Source organism: Triplophysa dalaica, chromosome 1 (assembly GCF_015846415.1).
Source record: "Triplophysa dalaica isolate WHDGS20190420 chromosome 1, ASM1584641v1, whole genome shotgun sequence".
Lineage (NCBI taxonomy): Eukaryota > Metazoa > Chordata > Actinopteri > Cypriniformes > Nemacheilidae > Triplophysa > Triplophysa dalaica.
Genome location: NC_079542.1, coordinates 2,545,217 through 2,558,962, shown reverse-complemented (window position 1 = coordinate 2,558,962; position 13,746 = coordinate 2,545,217). Strand labels below are relative to the sequence as shown.

General features: G+C 36.6%; 1 protein-coding gene across 2 annotated transcripts in view; it reads right to left on the bottom strand.

Annotated features, from left to right (window-relative positions):
• Nucleotides 1-13,746, bottom strand: part of pde5ab (phosphodiesterase 5A, cGMP-specific, b) — a 40,533-nt gene that overhangs the window by 13,815 nt on the left and 12,972 nt on the right. For both annotated transcript variants that reach the window (XM_056755723.1, XM_056755646.1), the window contains exons 3-10: nt 11,830-11,919; nt 11,537-11,608; nt 11,375-11,464; nt 11,141-11,278; nt 6,520-6,587; nt 3,061-3,169; nt 2,555-2,639; nt 1,742-1,917 (exon numbers count right to left, since the gene is read on the bottom strand). In XM_056755723.1, the coding sequence (XP_056611701.1) occupies nt 1,742-1,917; nt 2,555-2,639; nt 3,061-3,169; nt 6,520-6,587; nt 11,141-11,278; nt 11,375-11,464; nt 11,537-11,608; nt 11,830-11,919 (828 nt within the window). The remainder of the gene's footprint in view (nt 1-1,741; nt 1,918-2,554; nt 2,640-3,060; nt 3,170-6,519; nt 6,588-11,140; nt 11,279-11,374; nt 11,465-11,536; nt 11,609-11,829; nt 11,920-13,746) is intronic.

Genomic DNA, 13,746 nt, shown 5'->3' with positions numbered 1-13,746 from the left:
TCTCAAGTATTTGGAAGGATCTGAGGAAGGCCACAAACCATTTCTTATGTATATTTCTCCTGAAATTTCAGATTTTTAATCTGCCTACGAGTTCTGCAGACGGGACCCAGAACAGCCGCCCGAGAATATTTGGCGTCACATTTTGTCATTTTTTTATCCGGGATAACGACCGTGTCTGTGATCGATTAACTAGAAGACTTCTCTCTTTCCTGACTTGTTTGATACGAGGCCACGTGGGCGTCTGCTTTCCCGTGTTCACATGCACTCTTTTTCTCGATGTTGGTGCAAGTCCTCTGCGTCCACCAATGAGTTTGTTGCGGTTTGTGCACGCTTCTTGTTAGCTAAGTGTAACAAACAGTGTATCTAAAGTATTTCTGAATTTGCATCAAATCGTCGATGTGAATGATCAGCGCTCTGAGACCCTTGAGCAAGGCACCGTTCCCCCCAACTGCTCCCCGGGCGCCGCAGCAACGGGTGCACACTGGTCTGGGTGTGTGTTCACGGTGTGTGTTACTTACTGCTGTGTGTGTGCAATTGGATGGGCTAAATGCAGAGCACAAATTCCGAATATGGAACACCATACTTGGCCTCACATGACATCACTCACTCATATACACTTAAAAAATATTTTTGCTTGCTTGTTCAATTTACTTAACTCGTTTAAGTTAAATCAACACAATTTTAATAATCTAATAAACATTAAAAATATTTTAATAATATATAATGTTTCATAATATTTATTAAATATGTTTTTGAGAGCTTTTTATGTAAAATATGCATGTATATGACATAAATTAATTTAATCAAGACTACTAAAAAAAATAAGTTTATACAACAAGATTATAAGAATCGTTTCAATTCAATTTCGTGGAAAAGTTTTCCTTAATTTAATTAAATTCGTTCAACAACTTTTTTTGAGTGTACAGTATAGAACCAAATGGTTTTACCCCAAAACAAGTTTCTTTCCTGCCTTACAAAACCTGATACACCATCAGTCATGTTTTTCCCTGCTGTCTGTGAGCCTGTAATAACAGATCTGCCAGTATAATGTCAAAATTCTGTTGGTATTCTGTTATTAGATGCTGTGAGGTGAAGATTACAACACGAGCGAGCAGCCGTTGTGTCAGCTGCAGTGAAGAGCTCCTGACTTTGACAAAAAGCGCTCGCAGCGAGGAAAAAAACAACAACAAAAGAGTTATTACAGTTTTTTATTTGGTTTCATTCATGTTTCACATGGTCTTTGATTGTCCTCTTTATCATGTTAATTTAAGTAAAAATTATTAGCTGTTTTAATTAATTAATAAAGCAATAAGAATCCATATATTATATAGATTCATTACACATAGAGTGAAGTATTTCAAGCCTTTATTTCTTGAAATGTTGATGATAATGGCTTACAGATTACAGATACCCAAAATTCAGTGTCTCAGAAAATTAAAAACTATATCTACTGATGATTATGTTTTCATGTGCTTAAATGCAATTTATCTTTATTCACTGTATAAAAAAAGAGTTTTGCTGCTGGGTCAAATTTAACATTATTTTTTATAAATTGTTTAAATATCAATTTTGCAATGTAACACAGAAACAAAGAACCAGTCTAACTATATTCTGACCCTTCTTAGTCTTTTGTCATATCCCATTTTAATAAAATAAAACTAAATAATATACACTTCATCTGTTATTCCATAGCGTCTGACTACTTTTCTGTTCATTCTCCTGAGATGTGCATGACACTCACCTCAAGCGTGACCTCTTGTTTAGCCATAGCTCTCTCGACCGCTTCATACATCTGTGTGTTCTGAATGCCCAGGCCACAGAATAAAGCGATGGCCTCCAGGAACTGCTCATCATTACGATTAAAGGCTTTGATTTCTCCTGAAGAATCATCCATTTTATTCACCAGCTGGCACACACCTGCATTCAAAGGCCAAAGCACATAACAGGGCATCTCTTAAAACAAACTGGCACAAGAGGGCGTTCCTCTGGAAACCCTTTTATCTGGCAAAACCTTTGGAAAAAGCCAAGCTTTGCTATTTCCACATTATCTGAAAACAGAGATGGGATATGTTCATTTTGCCATTTAAAGGAAAAGTGTGTCATCATTTACCACCCGTATGTTTCTGTATGCTTTAATTCATTAAACTGGGAACATTTTGTGAACAAGAACATGACTGCTATTAAGAACAAATAATCAAGTGGAAAGATTTCTAGACTGTTTGATATACAAAGTTATGGTCATTATTTTGAAGACTTAGATGTATAGATACAAAATACAAAGTATTCTTGTAGCCTTATCTTTGTAAAAAACATTATTTTGTATTTTCTTGTGTGTGAACTAAGATCATTATAATCAATCCCAAGTTGAAAATGTGTAGAAGGAAAAGAGGACACGAGAATGAAACATAAACGAGTGTCAGACAGAAGAAATTAAAAATCAACCTAAAATATTCTTAACTGTAGGACTTGATAAAGATATGATCATCGATGAATATCTGACCATACACTGATCCTGATGAAGCTTAAGGTTATGTGTGGTATAAAACAGACATACCTATCACTTTGTCCTTCTTTCCATTCCTAATGGGTGTGCACAAAAGACTTTTCACTTGACAGTTTGACAGCTGTAGATTTTCACTCTATTAAAGTGAGACAAAAAAAGTTAAGGGAGTTTAACATTCAAGAAGATATAAGGGATGAATTGCAGTTCCCATAGGAAAGAAAAACCCCAGATGAAATTAATATGTAAATCCCAGAGCCTTCTTTAATATCCTTTTGTTCTAAATACTGCTTACAAAGCTCAACTCAATCACTTTAATACCACATGACATTAAGCTAAATAATACTGACATTACATTCATGCTGCACAGCCAAAGAGCTAAAACTTAACCATGATCTCCCGCAAATTTCCTGAGCTATAAAAAGCAATAAAATGTTCCTGTGGCTTTAAAGCGCAGAAATGGGCTGGGTGACTGGATGAATGAGAGTTGTGTCAAAGCCAAAAAACATCCGGATCTCAGAGAGGGATTGACCCTGTGGTTATTTCCCTTGTGTACTCACTGTCCACGGAAACCTCTGGTCCTCTGTGACATCTGTGATGTTCAGCGGCTCCATAGTGTTCTTAACATACTGAGCGTACATGTAGTTAATCCTGTTGACATCACATTCCCTGTAAAAACAAAGATGTTTCAGATCATCTTTATGTGATCATACAGGAAAGGATACACTAGCAGTAAACATTATATACAGCAAATAATTTACAGCACTATACTGTACATCATAAATGGCATATATAGTACCATTGCCACTATACACAAAACATATACAGTATATACTATATAGCACTATACATCATATGCTGTACACTACTACAAAGCACAATACAGCATAAACAGTACTTTATAGCACTACACACCATACAGTCACAGTATATACTATATAGCACTATGCACTATACATATGGCACTATACATCATTAATGGTTTATACAGTTCTATATAGCACTATACATATATGCAGTATATACTACATAAAAATATTCATCGTATACATTACTATATAGCAATACAACCCATTAATGGCATAAGTAGCACTATACACTAAACATATACAGTATATACTACACAGCACTATAAACCATAAATGTCATAAACAGTACTATTTAGCACTTTACACTAAACATATACGTATACATTATATGACACAATAGATCATATACTGTAGAGCATATACTACAAGCAATTCAACATCATATATGGCATATACTTAAAATACAGCATATTATATATGGTAAGAAACATCATATGTTATTTACTACATGGCATATACAACACATACCCATATACTATATTGCACTATAAATCCTACACGATATTTTTTGGCAAACTGTTTTCATTTTCAATGTTTGAATATTCATTTTGCATTGGGTCATACAATTTGGGTCCTAAGGCAAAACCGTTTGAGATTCACATTCCAAGTGTTCTTAACATGACCCAAATACTTCAGCTTCATGATTCCATTAGACTCAAAAAATAAAAACACTAAATATTTCACATACCACTCTGTCTTTTGAATAACTGAGAATAAATTTCTTGACTTACAAATCCAATAGAAATACAGTATATAGATAGTTGCATGCAAAGTAATATTTATGTTAAGGCAGGCTTTAGGTTAATACCAGGGAAAATACATCTGTTTAAACTAAAACAGCACAGTTCAGAACCAATGAAAATAGTTAAATTCTCCTCTTAAATCTGGATGTGACTAATTAAAAACTAATATACACATTTAACAGATAAATTGACTACTGGCTTACAACTACACAAATTATTCTGCAAGAAAAAATTACTTACGATTTCAAGATACCTACTGTATATGCCATTGGATAAAAAACGAAGTCAACATTTATAAAAGTATTCATCCACAATGTATAAAAAAGAAAACCATAATATTATTGAGATCATGCTAATAAATACTGGCTGAGAAATGCTTATGATTTACGGGTGAAAGAACAAAGTGCATTTGCCCTGAGAATGAAATGTTCTCAGAGAAGCTACGACTCGCTTGATCAAAGGCACGGCTCTGTTTATTGAGGAGAAATGCATTACCTCATATAAACATATTCCTTGTTACATCACCTGATCAGCTCTTTTTACAAATCAAGCAAAGTTATTGTTCTGGAGGTGTTTGAAGCAAAATTGCTCTCAGGATTTGAGAAAACTAGGGAAAGTTATGTCCCAGATTTAATTCAATTTATAAAGTATAAAATAGTTGTTTGAAAGGGACAATTCACCCAAAAATTACATTTATTTACCTTACCTTCAAAACCTGAATATGACTCTTTCAAATGAAGTTTCATTTTGGGATGTACTATTCCTTTATATATGGATGGTTTGTTTTGCCTTGTATACCTGTATCAGGGCTCGACATTAAAGCTTGTCCTCTTTCCATGGACAAGTTAACGTTTGGTATGGGCAAGTGAGAGAGAATTATACTTGCCCGACCGGACAAGTAACTTGGAAAAATAACAGTGCTACCAAAAAAACAGGGTTGTGCTAAAAATAATATGAATAGGTGCATTTGACAGAGCTGCGTGTTTGTGTGAAGTGCATTTGTCGTCGTTGTGCTTGTTTGTGTGTGACAATAATAAAAGGCACAGCACACTGAGTCCATACAACTAGATGCGGACGCAGAATCCTGTTATTTAAATATGTGATCTGGCTGTTCTGCCTGTCTGATTGAATGAGGTGCACAGATTAACACACTACATGAGCGAAGGTCGAGGATTTGACTGTCTTTGCACTGTTTGAGGATATAAACAAATGAACTTCATCTCCAGAGTTGTAAATTGATAAATTTTAGAATACTATAGTATGTTTCAAAAACACTTTAGTATCTTGAAATCTTAATGCAGTTTACTATAATAAATAACACTAGCATGCAAGCATGTGAGAAATCAAGCCGCTCAGATTTTGTTGTGACGTAAAAGCAGGATCTTATTATAATATAACCGCCCGTGAAAATCCCTCAGAAACCAAAACAAAAACCTGCTTGTTTGCCCGATTCACTTCAAGCCGGATCAACCTGGGACAGAACAAGCAGGATTAGCTTCAAAGTTGTTCCTCAAGAGGAATCGAAACCAACTGAACGAGACAAAGCTGCCATTGTAAGTAATATTTATCAACAGTCTGAATTGAATGTACCGTATATAGGAGGATGTGTTAGCATATGCTAGCGAGGGGAGCTAAGTCAGTCAAGGGCTAAATAGAACAACATTCAAGCCAGTGTTAAACTTACGGTACTCTATATTTATGTTATTTGGCAAATGGGCACTTGGAGTTTAACTGTGTGAATGTTGATACATTATGTGAGTTAATATGTTTAACTGTGGCAAGCTGTTTATTTTGCTAATGAACAGGGGTGAACTCTACGGGTTAGTTTCGTTTTAAACTTGTCAAATCATTCGTCTTTAGGCTGAATGATCTGTCACAGCTTACTAGTTATGCTCTCACGTTGTGTGTGTAATGTTATAACTTCTCAAGGACAAATGCTAAAATCCATTTTAGGCAAGCATACACGCACAATGTGAGCACATTAGGATGCGATGTTTGCTGTGACAGATTTTTTTGTCTCCGGACATAGGATTTGAGACGTCTAAAACGAAATTGACCCCAGAGGAGTTCAGGAAACATAATTTAGGTAAACCATTGCCATGGCAGTACTACACGTGTGGTATGTTGACACGGAAGGGGGGTGTAGTGCGCTGTAACTCATTATCATTTAAAGAGACATGCACCAAAACGTGTTGCTGTGAGCAGAGCTGTTCTTAACGAGGCAAGAAGGGGTTTGTTTACACAGTCATTGAGTGTTTTTAAGCAAAATATCTTCCAGACATTTCCGGAAGACCCTAAAAAATCATACCAACTCGTGCTCATCCGATGAGTCCTTTAATGTCAAGCCCTGCTAGTGCAATGTTATATTTCCTTGAGATTTTTAACTTCACATGTGGGCAAAGCTCACCTCTTTGAGAAATCCACAGATCCAGCGAGCTGCTCATATTCCATGTGAAACACACTGGAGAATGTGTTCTGTAACAGAGAAGAACAGCATTTACACACACTGAAGCTCTGTATTTACAGAAGAAAACTCCTTCTTTTTAACATCATTACTGTGCGGCCGTCTGTGTAAACTCAACACCGCCCCACCTGCAGTCACGCTTTAATGCGCTCATGTTTGTGCATTTCTGAATTGTGCCTTCGAATTTCCACCTCACTAAAATGTAAGTTACACAATCAACTAAGGAGAAAAATATATTGAGAGTGAAATGTACATTCCAGTCGACTGTCACCTGCCATACTGATTCAACAGTTTGAGAGATGAAAACTGTATCCGGTGCTCCTTCTTACGTTTTTTATTTACGTCAGTTTCGTCAACTTTTCCCCAAACATTTTTGTGCACTTTTGAGGTGGATTGTGCGATTGACAGCAATGTAGAAGGCGACTCATGGACATCAAAGTTGTGCAAAGTTCTATAACAAATTCTATCACAAAACGATTCTGTTACAAATAAATAGTACAACAAATTTCTAAAAAAATAATGAAATTCGGTCATGAATTCTTCTACGTTTGCACCAGAGGCACAACATTAATGAACCGACCAGACAAACAACTCTTCTGTTCTAAAGTTATTTCAGGTTGTTTGCAAAGCTGAATATATGGAACATTTCAGGCACTGAATGCACTGAGACGTCCAAAACACACACACACAGTGAGGGATGGTGATGAGGGTCTTCTGGATGAGAGCTGCTCTTCATTACTGCACGGCAGAATTCATTGGTTTATAAAAATCTCTTCTTGCTTTTATCTCTGTTCTGTGTCTCTTCTGAAATACTTCACAGGCTCTTCCTGTTACATGTTCCCTTTGATATCAACAGAAGGACAGAAAACCTTTAGCGGATGCACGGCAGCAGCCAATTGAAATTCCTCTTTTGTCCTGCACAATCTATTGCCATTCATTATAGCTCAGATCACAGATGGCATTTGTTCTTCACATCATTTTTAGAGTACCTTTAAAAAATAAAAAACTGCAAAGTTTCACGTACACACGACCACATTATCAAAACGATCTGCATGCCAGCCCAGTGGATGGAGCTGTTGCGATGTAAGGAAACCCTACGTGGTTTCGCACATCCACATACACTGTTTTAATCTAAAATTGCCTTGACGGCTTGTATGTGTGTTTATTGTAGTGTGCATATAAATACTTTGTGTCCGCTGGTTGTGGTGGTGCTATAAATCTACCTTTTGCTGGAGAAATGATCATAAGTATGTCATGCGGCACAAACATGCAGAATGGAGTCCGCCATTATAGTTTTGCGAATACTCGCGCATGCGTATAGACTGAACGTGTGATATCACATAGCACCATAGTGACGGGTACAAATGCGTATGCCGTCATCATCTTTGGAAAACGTCACCTCTTCCACGGAAACGATAATGCCATCCTTTTCAAAAATTTACACTTTGAGACCCGTTAACGAAAGTTTGCGTTTTTAAGTCCCCCAAAACCCCATTTTCGTGTAAATGATCAGCCAAAACGCTTTAAAAGTTTTCCATTTTTAGTTGAAAAAAGTCACAAGCAACCTGATTTTTGTTTTTATAAAGTTTGTTTGAAATGTTTGTGTAATGCCATACAATACATGCAATATAAAAGAACTACATAACATTGCTTTTTGGAGCTTCAATGATCGTTCAATCGTACTTCCGATTGAAGCCGACTTTATACGCATCTGGAATCTTCAAAATCGAAATCATTATATTACTGCAATATCTGCACATAGAATTATCTTCTTGTGTTTACTAATTTGCAAAGCGAATTATGATTCGTTTGAAATCTCTATCTGCTTTTAATCACAAACCCAACTTAAACTTTTTTGCTAGTCTTAACATGTATCTATTTTGTCACAGAAGGTTAATCTTTTAAAGGAGGCATGTATTAAAATCACAATTTTAACCTGAGCTTTTGTTATATAAGAGGGAATTGTATTCACGCGAACATCATGAAAGTGTCAGAACTGAAAACGTCCTTGTTCCTAGATTACATCTGTTATTGACACCAGGCCCAGCAAACAGCAGGTTCTGGAATGCACCTATCTATGACGACATTGATAGCTTGAACACCACCTCCACAGAAAAATATCAACGACTACATCTCTAGCCCCGCCCACTAATCCCGCATTACAGAACCAGTGGCGCGGTACCAGATAGAGCGAGCAAGCAATAAACAAACATGCCGTTAAAGATAGCTAAATATTGTGACATCCCTGGTTGGGGAAGAACACAGTTGCTGCATAAACTTCCTTCGGATTCCAATATTAGGAATGCGAGTTAATGTTTATTTTTAAAGACGTTCCAGCTCATGTGGGAAAAACAAGGAACGTTTGTTCGTTTCATTTATCCGAGGATTCCTTTGTGAACAAGGCGCAGATCGACACTGAATTTGTGGAGAGACTAAAATTAAAAGCAGTGCTGTGCCGTCAATATTGGATCTGATAGTAATGGCGCAGCAATCTTATGTGAGTAAAACATTGTTGTACTATGTGTCACTATTGCTGTGTTAGAGATCGCTTGATGTGCCCTGAGCCCTATTCACACAAGATTAGTATTACCTGGGGAGCTCTAGTCATTTGTATTAATTGCAGAGTTTGTCTGTGATCTTAAGTCCTTGCGAATAACATCTCTGTGATTTGGTGGGCTCAGATATCATTTTTCAAGGTTTTATACACACCCACATCCTGGTGAAGCATCTGTTTCTTTGTAGACTAAGAAAGATATTATTTACAGATAATTTGGTTGTAAATCAAATCCAGCTGGAAGTAAAATAATGTATTCTGTATTCTTTATACGGTGAGACTGAATTATCCACTAAACATGTGATCTATATTACCCAATCACCATCATTCTTTAAATATGAAGACCAGCAGAGAACTCTACAGTACAGTATCTGCAAGATTTCGTCCATTACATGTGATAAAATGCACTTTACATCTGAATTATTTTAGAATTGCATATCCCATGTGTTTGTTTAAACTAATTTGTTTGCTTTTCTGAAAAAGAGACGATAAATCAACAACTAGAATTTACATCTGTAAAGTGTCACTAGACCCACAAACCCTAACGAAAAATAAGTATACATCAAGGTTATTTCAATAAGTATACTAAGTGTAGTTCAAGTACCTTTTAAAGTTGAATTTGTGTAGTAAGTATTAGTACTTGTATACTAAACTGGGTCACTTGAGTTTATAAAACTGTACTTCTGTAAGTGTAAAAGTCAGAAATTTCTGCATTTTCAAAAATAAATACGACCTCACGTTGTGTCAATCACATTTACACATTCCGTCATAAAAAGATTCGGACTGGGTTCGATTTTCTGCATTTTTCGCATCCTTAGCAAGCATTTTGAGGGGTGTTTTGACAAACACCGGTGCAAAGGAGCGCCAAATATGAAAAAACGCATAAGAAAATTTCAGACTGTATGTGCAAAGGGTAAGACCTTAACACTTGTAAACTTTGAGTACACATCTAGTCTATCGCTGTGTCAGAAATCGCATACTATGACAATACGTACTGATTTAAATGAAGTACCTATCTATCCACCATGAAAAGTAAAAGTACATTCTATATAGTATGTGAGGGGGTAGTATGAATAGATTTCAGACGTACTGTATCCGCCATGTTTTATTGTCATGTGACCCGTGTGCTCTTTGACCTATGACATATTAACAGCAACCTGTACCCAGAGGTGGCGCTAGACTTTTTAATTGTCTGTCATTTTGACGGACAGGCTCATAAAAAATCTCCTTAATCTACTTTTACCCGTCACTATTGTGCAAGCTGATATTACTTGCTAATTAGCATGTTTGTGACGTCATCGCGACGTACATGCATTAGTTATTCTCTTACAAGTAACTTTAAGCTGCTGTTGGGTCATTAAAGGAGAAGACGCAGAAAACTTTTTTCCACTCACTGAAAGTTAAAGTTTATCTAAAATGTCGCTTTCGGTCTCTAGTGAAACAAATCTGTAAACGCTGCACCGCTGGTTTGTGTGCGCCTATGTGTGTATGAGATATGTACGCTTAGCAGAATCAGATCCAGTTACAACACCACAAACAACGTGAGAGATCGCTGTGTTGTTATAAAAAGTGCAAAAAGATTTTCAGTTTGTTTTAAAACTGTGGCGAAACAAATGAGACGGTAATGGGCCGTATACATATACAAGCCCCTGGCTCCGCCATGCGAGTCTCCGCTGATGAGGCGTTTATGAGTAATGAATGGGAAACGTACAGTCCCTTCATGTCCTTACAATCACGTTCTTGTGAAAGGAAATGGTTGGATGCTATCAACTCGACAAAAAGGGGAATTAGATACTGTCCTCTTACTGTGTAATCCGTCAAAATGACGTACAGCCTTCAGATTTTTCTGTCACTTGCATAAACAAATACCTACAATGACGGAGAATATTCGGCTTACGCGACCTCTGCCTGAACCTAATTATTTTGCCCAATATTGAGATCCCGATGATTAAACACAATTACTCATTAACTTTTAAAACAATGTAAATAATAAAGAAATGTTGGTCTTACTGCTGTTTCGCGGTCGGAAATGAAGACGGTGCATCCCTGCGCCTGCATGAAAGATAAGATGGTTGCCACAGTTTTTCTCAGCAGGACCTCCAGTGACTGTTGCTCTTCAAAGATCAGACTCGCCAGATTCAACAACACCTACAACACAAAGCACAACATCGTCACCAAACTTGCTGCACCAGCGCATTCATCCACAGTGAACCTGTAGACGTGAACGTGAGAGATTCTGCACACCTGGTTTCTTCTGTTTTCCAGCTGGGATGTTTCATAGAGCTGGGCGTTGTGTAGCACTATACCAGAGAAAGCCAGGTACGAAGAAAATTCCTGCCGTGATGAAACGTGACGTTAACAGCAAGTGAAAAACAACTCTTAAAACACATAATAGGGATTTCTCACCTTCTCGTCCTGCTCTGTGAACGAGCTGTTGTCACCACATCTCTTATTGATCGCTTGTGCGACACCGACGACCTGCCGAACACATCAAATAAAACATGAACTGAATAACGCCCAATCTTTTAAGGGTTCATTTGATTTAAGAGAACTGAAGTCTCTAATAAATGAAAATGTTTTATTTTGTGATTCATAGGGGTTCAGAATAATGTGAGGTTGAGTAAATAATGACATTTCATTTTAGGCATCGTGGTGGTGATATATACTACACTGTAGCTTTGTTTACATTCATCTCTTACCTCGTTTCTGTGGTTTTTTATAGGCATACACAAGATGCTCTGAGTCTTATAGCCTGTAATCTGGTCCACTTCGGCATTAAAGCGCGGATCCTAATAAAAACACAGGAAAAATACACACAATCACCTTGAAATGTGAGTTTTATAAAAGCTATTGAAATAATAGAAATGATGTATGTATTTTTTTAATTGTATATATTTCCTTATTTTAAAATATATGTTAATATCATATTTTGGTATATAATTAATATATTATTGTCACAGTTCTAATATGTTTTTGGATTTGTATTGTGTGTTCCTTTGCCCAAGTTCCTTAAGAGTTAATTAATCCCGCACATGTTTCTGTTTAGAGATTCTGTTCTCCATGTTCCTCACGTATTTAAACCCCATTGCTGTCTCTGAAACCGTTCCCTCGCTCACTCCTTCACTATTCCTTATATAACGAATGACATTTGAGTCCACTATACGAGGAAGAAGTGAATGAAAATGAGTGAACGATTTCGGACACTGACGTAATATAACCTGTGTCTGACAGTGTTGTCACAGACATTCGACATAATGGTTATCTTACACCTGTGTGGCTTTATGAATTGCTTCACAAGTTCAGTTTTACCTTATTTGTCACGTTTTTATTCCTTTTTAACAAAGAGAACAAAACAACTGTTTGCCACGTTTATTTACATTTAAAGTTGAATACAATAATTTAATATATTAAAAATAAAGCACCACTGTCTATTACATTACTTTTTTCTGTTTATTCTCAAAAAACACGAAAATAAGTGTCAACAACAACAAACACAAGTGTATAGACGTGCATTCATGGCATTAACAGAGAATCACCTCCAGCCGATTCAAAATCAGAGTGCATTGTGGGTAAAAAAGATTGAACGAATGTAGTGATTGAAGTAGTTCACTCAGGTTTCGGACACCACTACAAAATGGCCGAAACACGATATAGTGCACTATATAGGAGATAGGGAGCGGTTTCAGACACAGCCCGTGTTTTCCTCAGTTCATTGTCAGTTATAATTTGTTTTACGTGTTCTTTTCCGTTCCTGTGGACTTATTTAAAACCCCTTGTATTATATAGTTGTCGTGTGTCTTTTGGATATTGCACTTACTGTAACAATAATAGATTTCGATATTATTTGATATAGTTGTGAGTTGTACTACTCCTCACAATTTCTGTATGTAATGGCCACGTTTCGTGATTCAAATAACTTAAATCATCCTTCCTAAATAATTTTTCATTAAATATTTCTTTTAAGTCAGAAATCCATCACATTATGGATGATAAATGTCATATGTTGACAAAACACAAACAGGGAAGTGTCTATTAGGTGTGGGAATCGTTCCTGATACGATTCGATACAGGGCTCACGATACCGATAATATCACAATAAGCCGATTCTGCGATAATCGATATATCGCTTGGCAATTCTATAACAATACATCACTACATCTGTAAATGATGGGAAAAAATGATCTATTAGATGAGCATTTTAAGTGTGGAGCGACTTAAGATTTGTTTATTCTTCCGCTTGTCTTTGGACTGCGAGTCTCTGATTACTCCACACTAATCCAAAGTGCGGCCAAACTTTTGATTTAAAAGACGCTGGCGCATTTCTTGTTTGTTGTTGGTCAGCCGTTATGCTCGTATTTCTTCTCCGCTGTGAATTACAATTTCCCTTCATCTGACCATCCGTAATCTGGGAGTGTCACCACAACAAATATGTTGGTACTGCCGTTCTGGTAAACACAGTGTAGGTATGAATTTAGATCTTTTGTATTTGAAAAAAAAATCGATACTTTGTGCCAGAGTATCAATAACGTCTCGCAGGTTGAAATGTCGCGATAAATCGCCATATCGATTTTTTTCCCACCCCTAAGTGTCTATTGTTACTTTATTTTTCAATATAT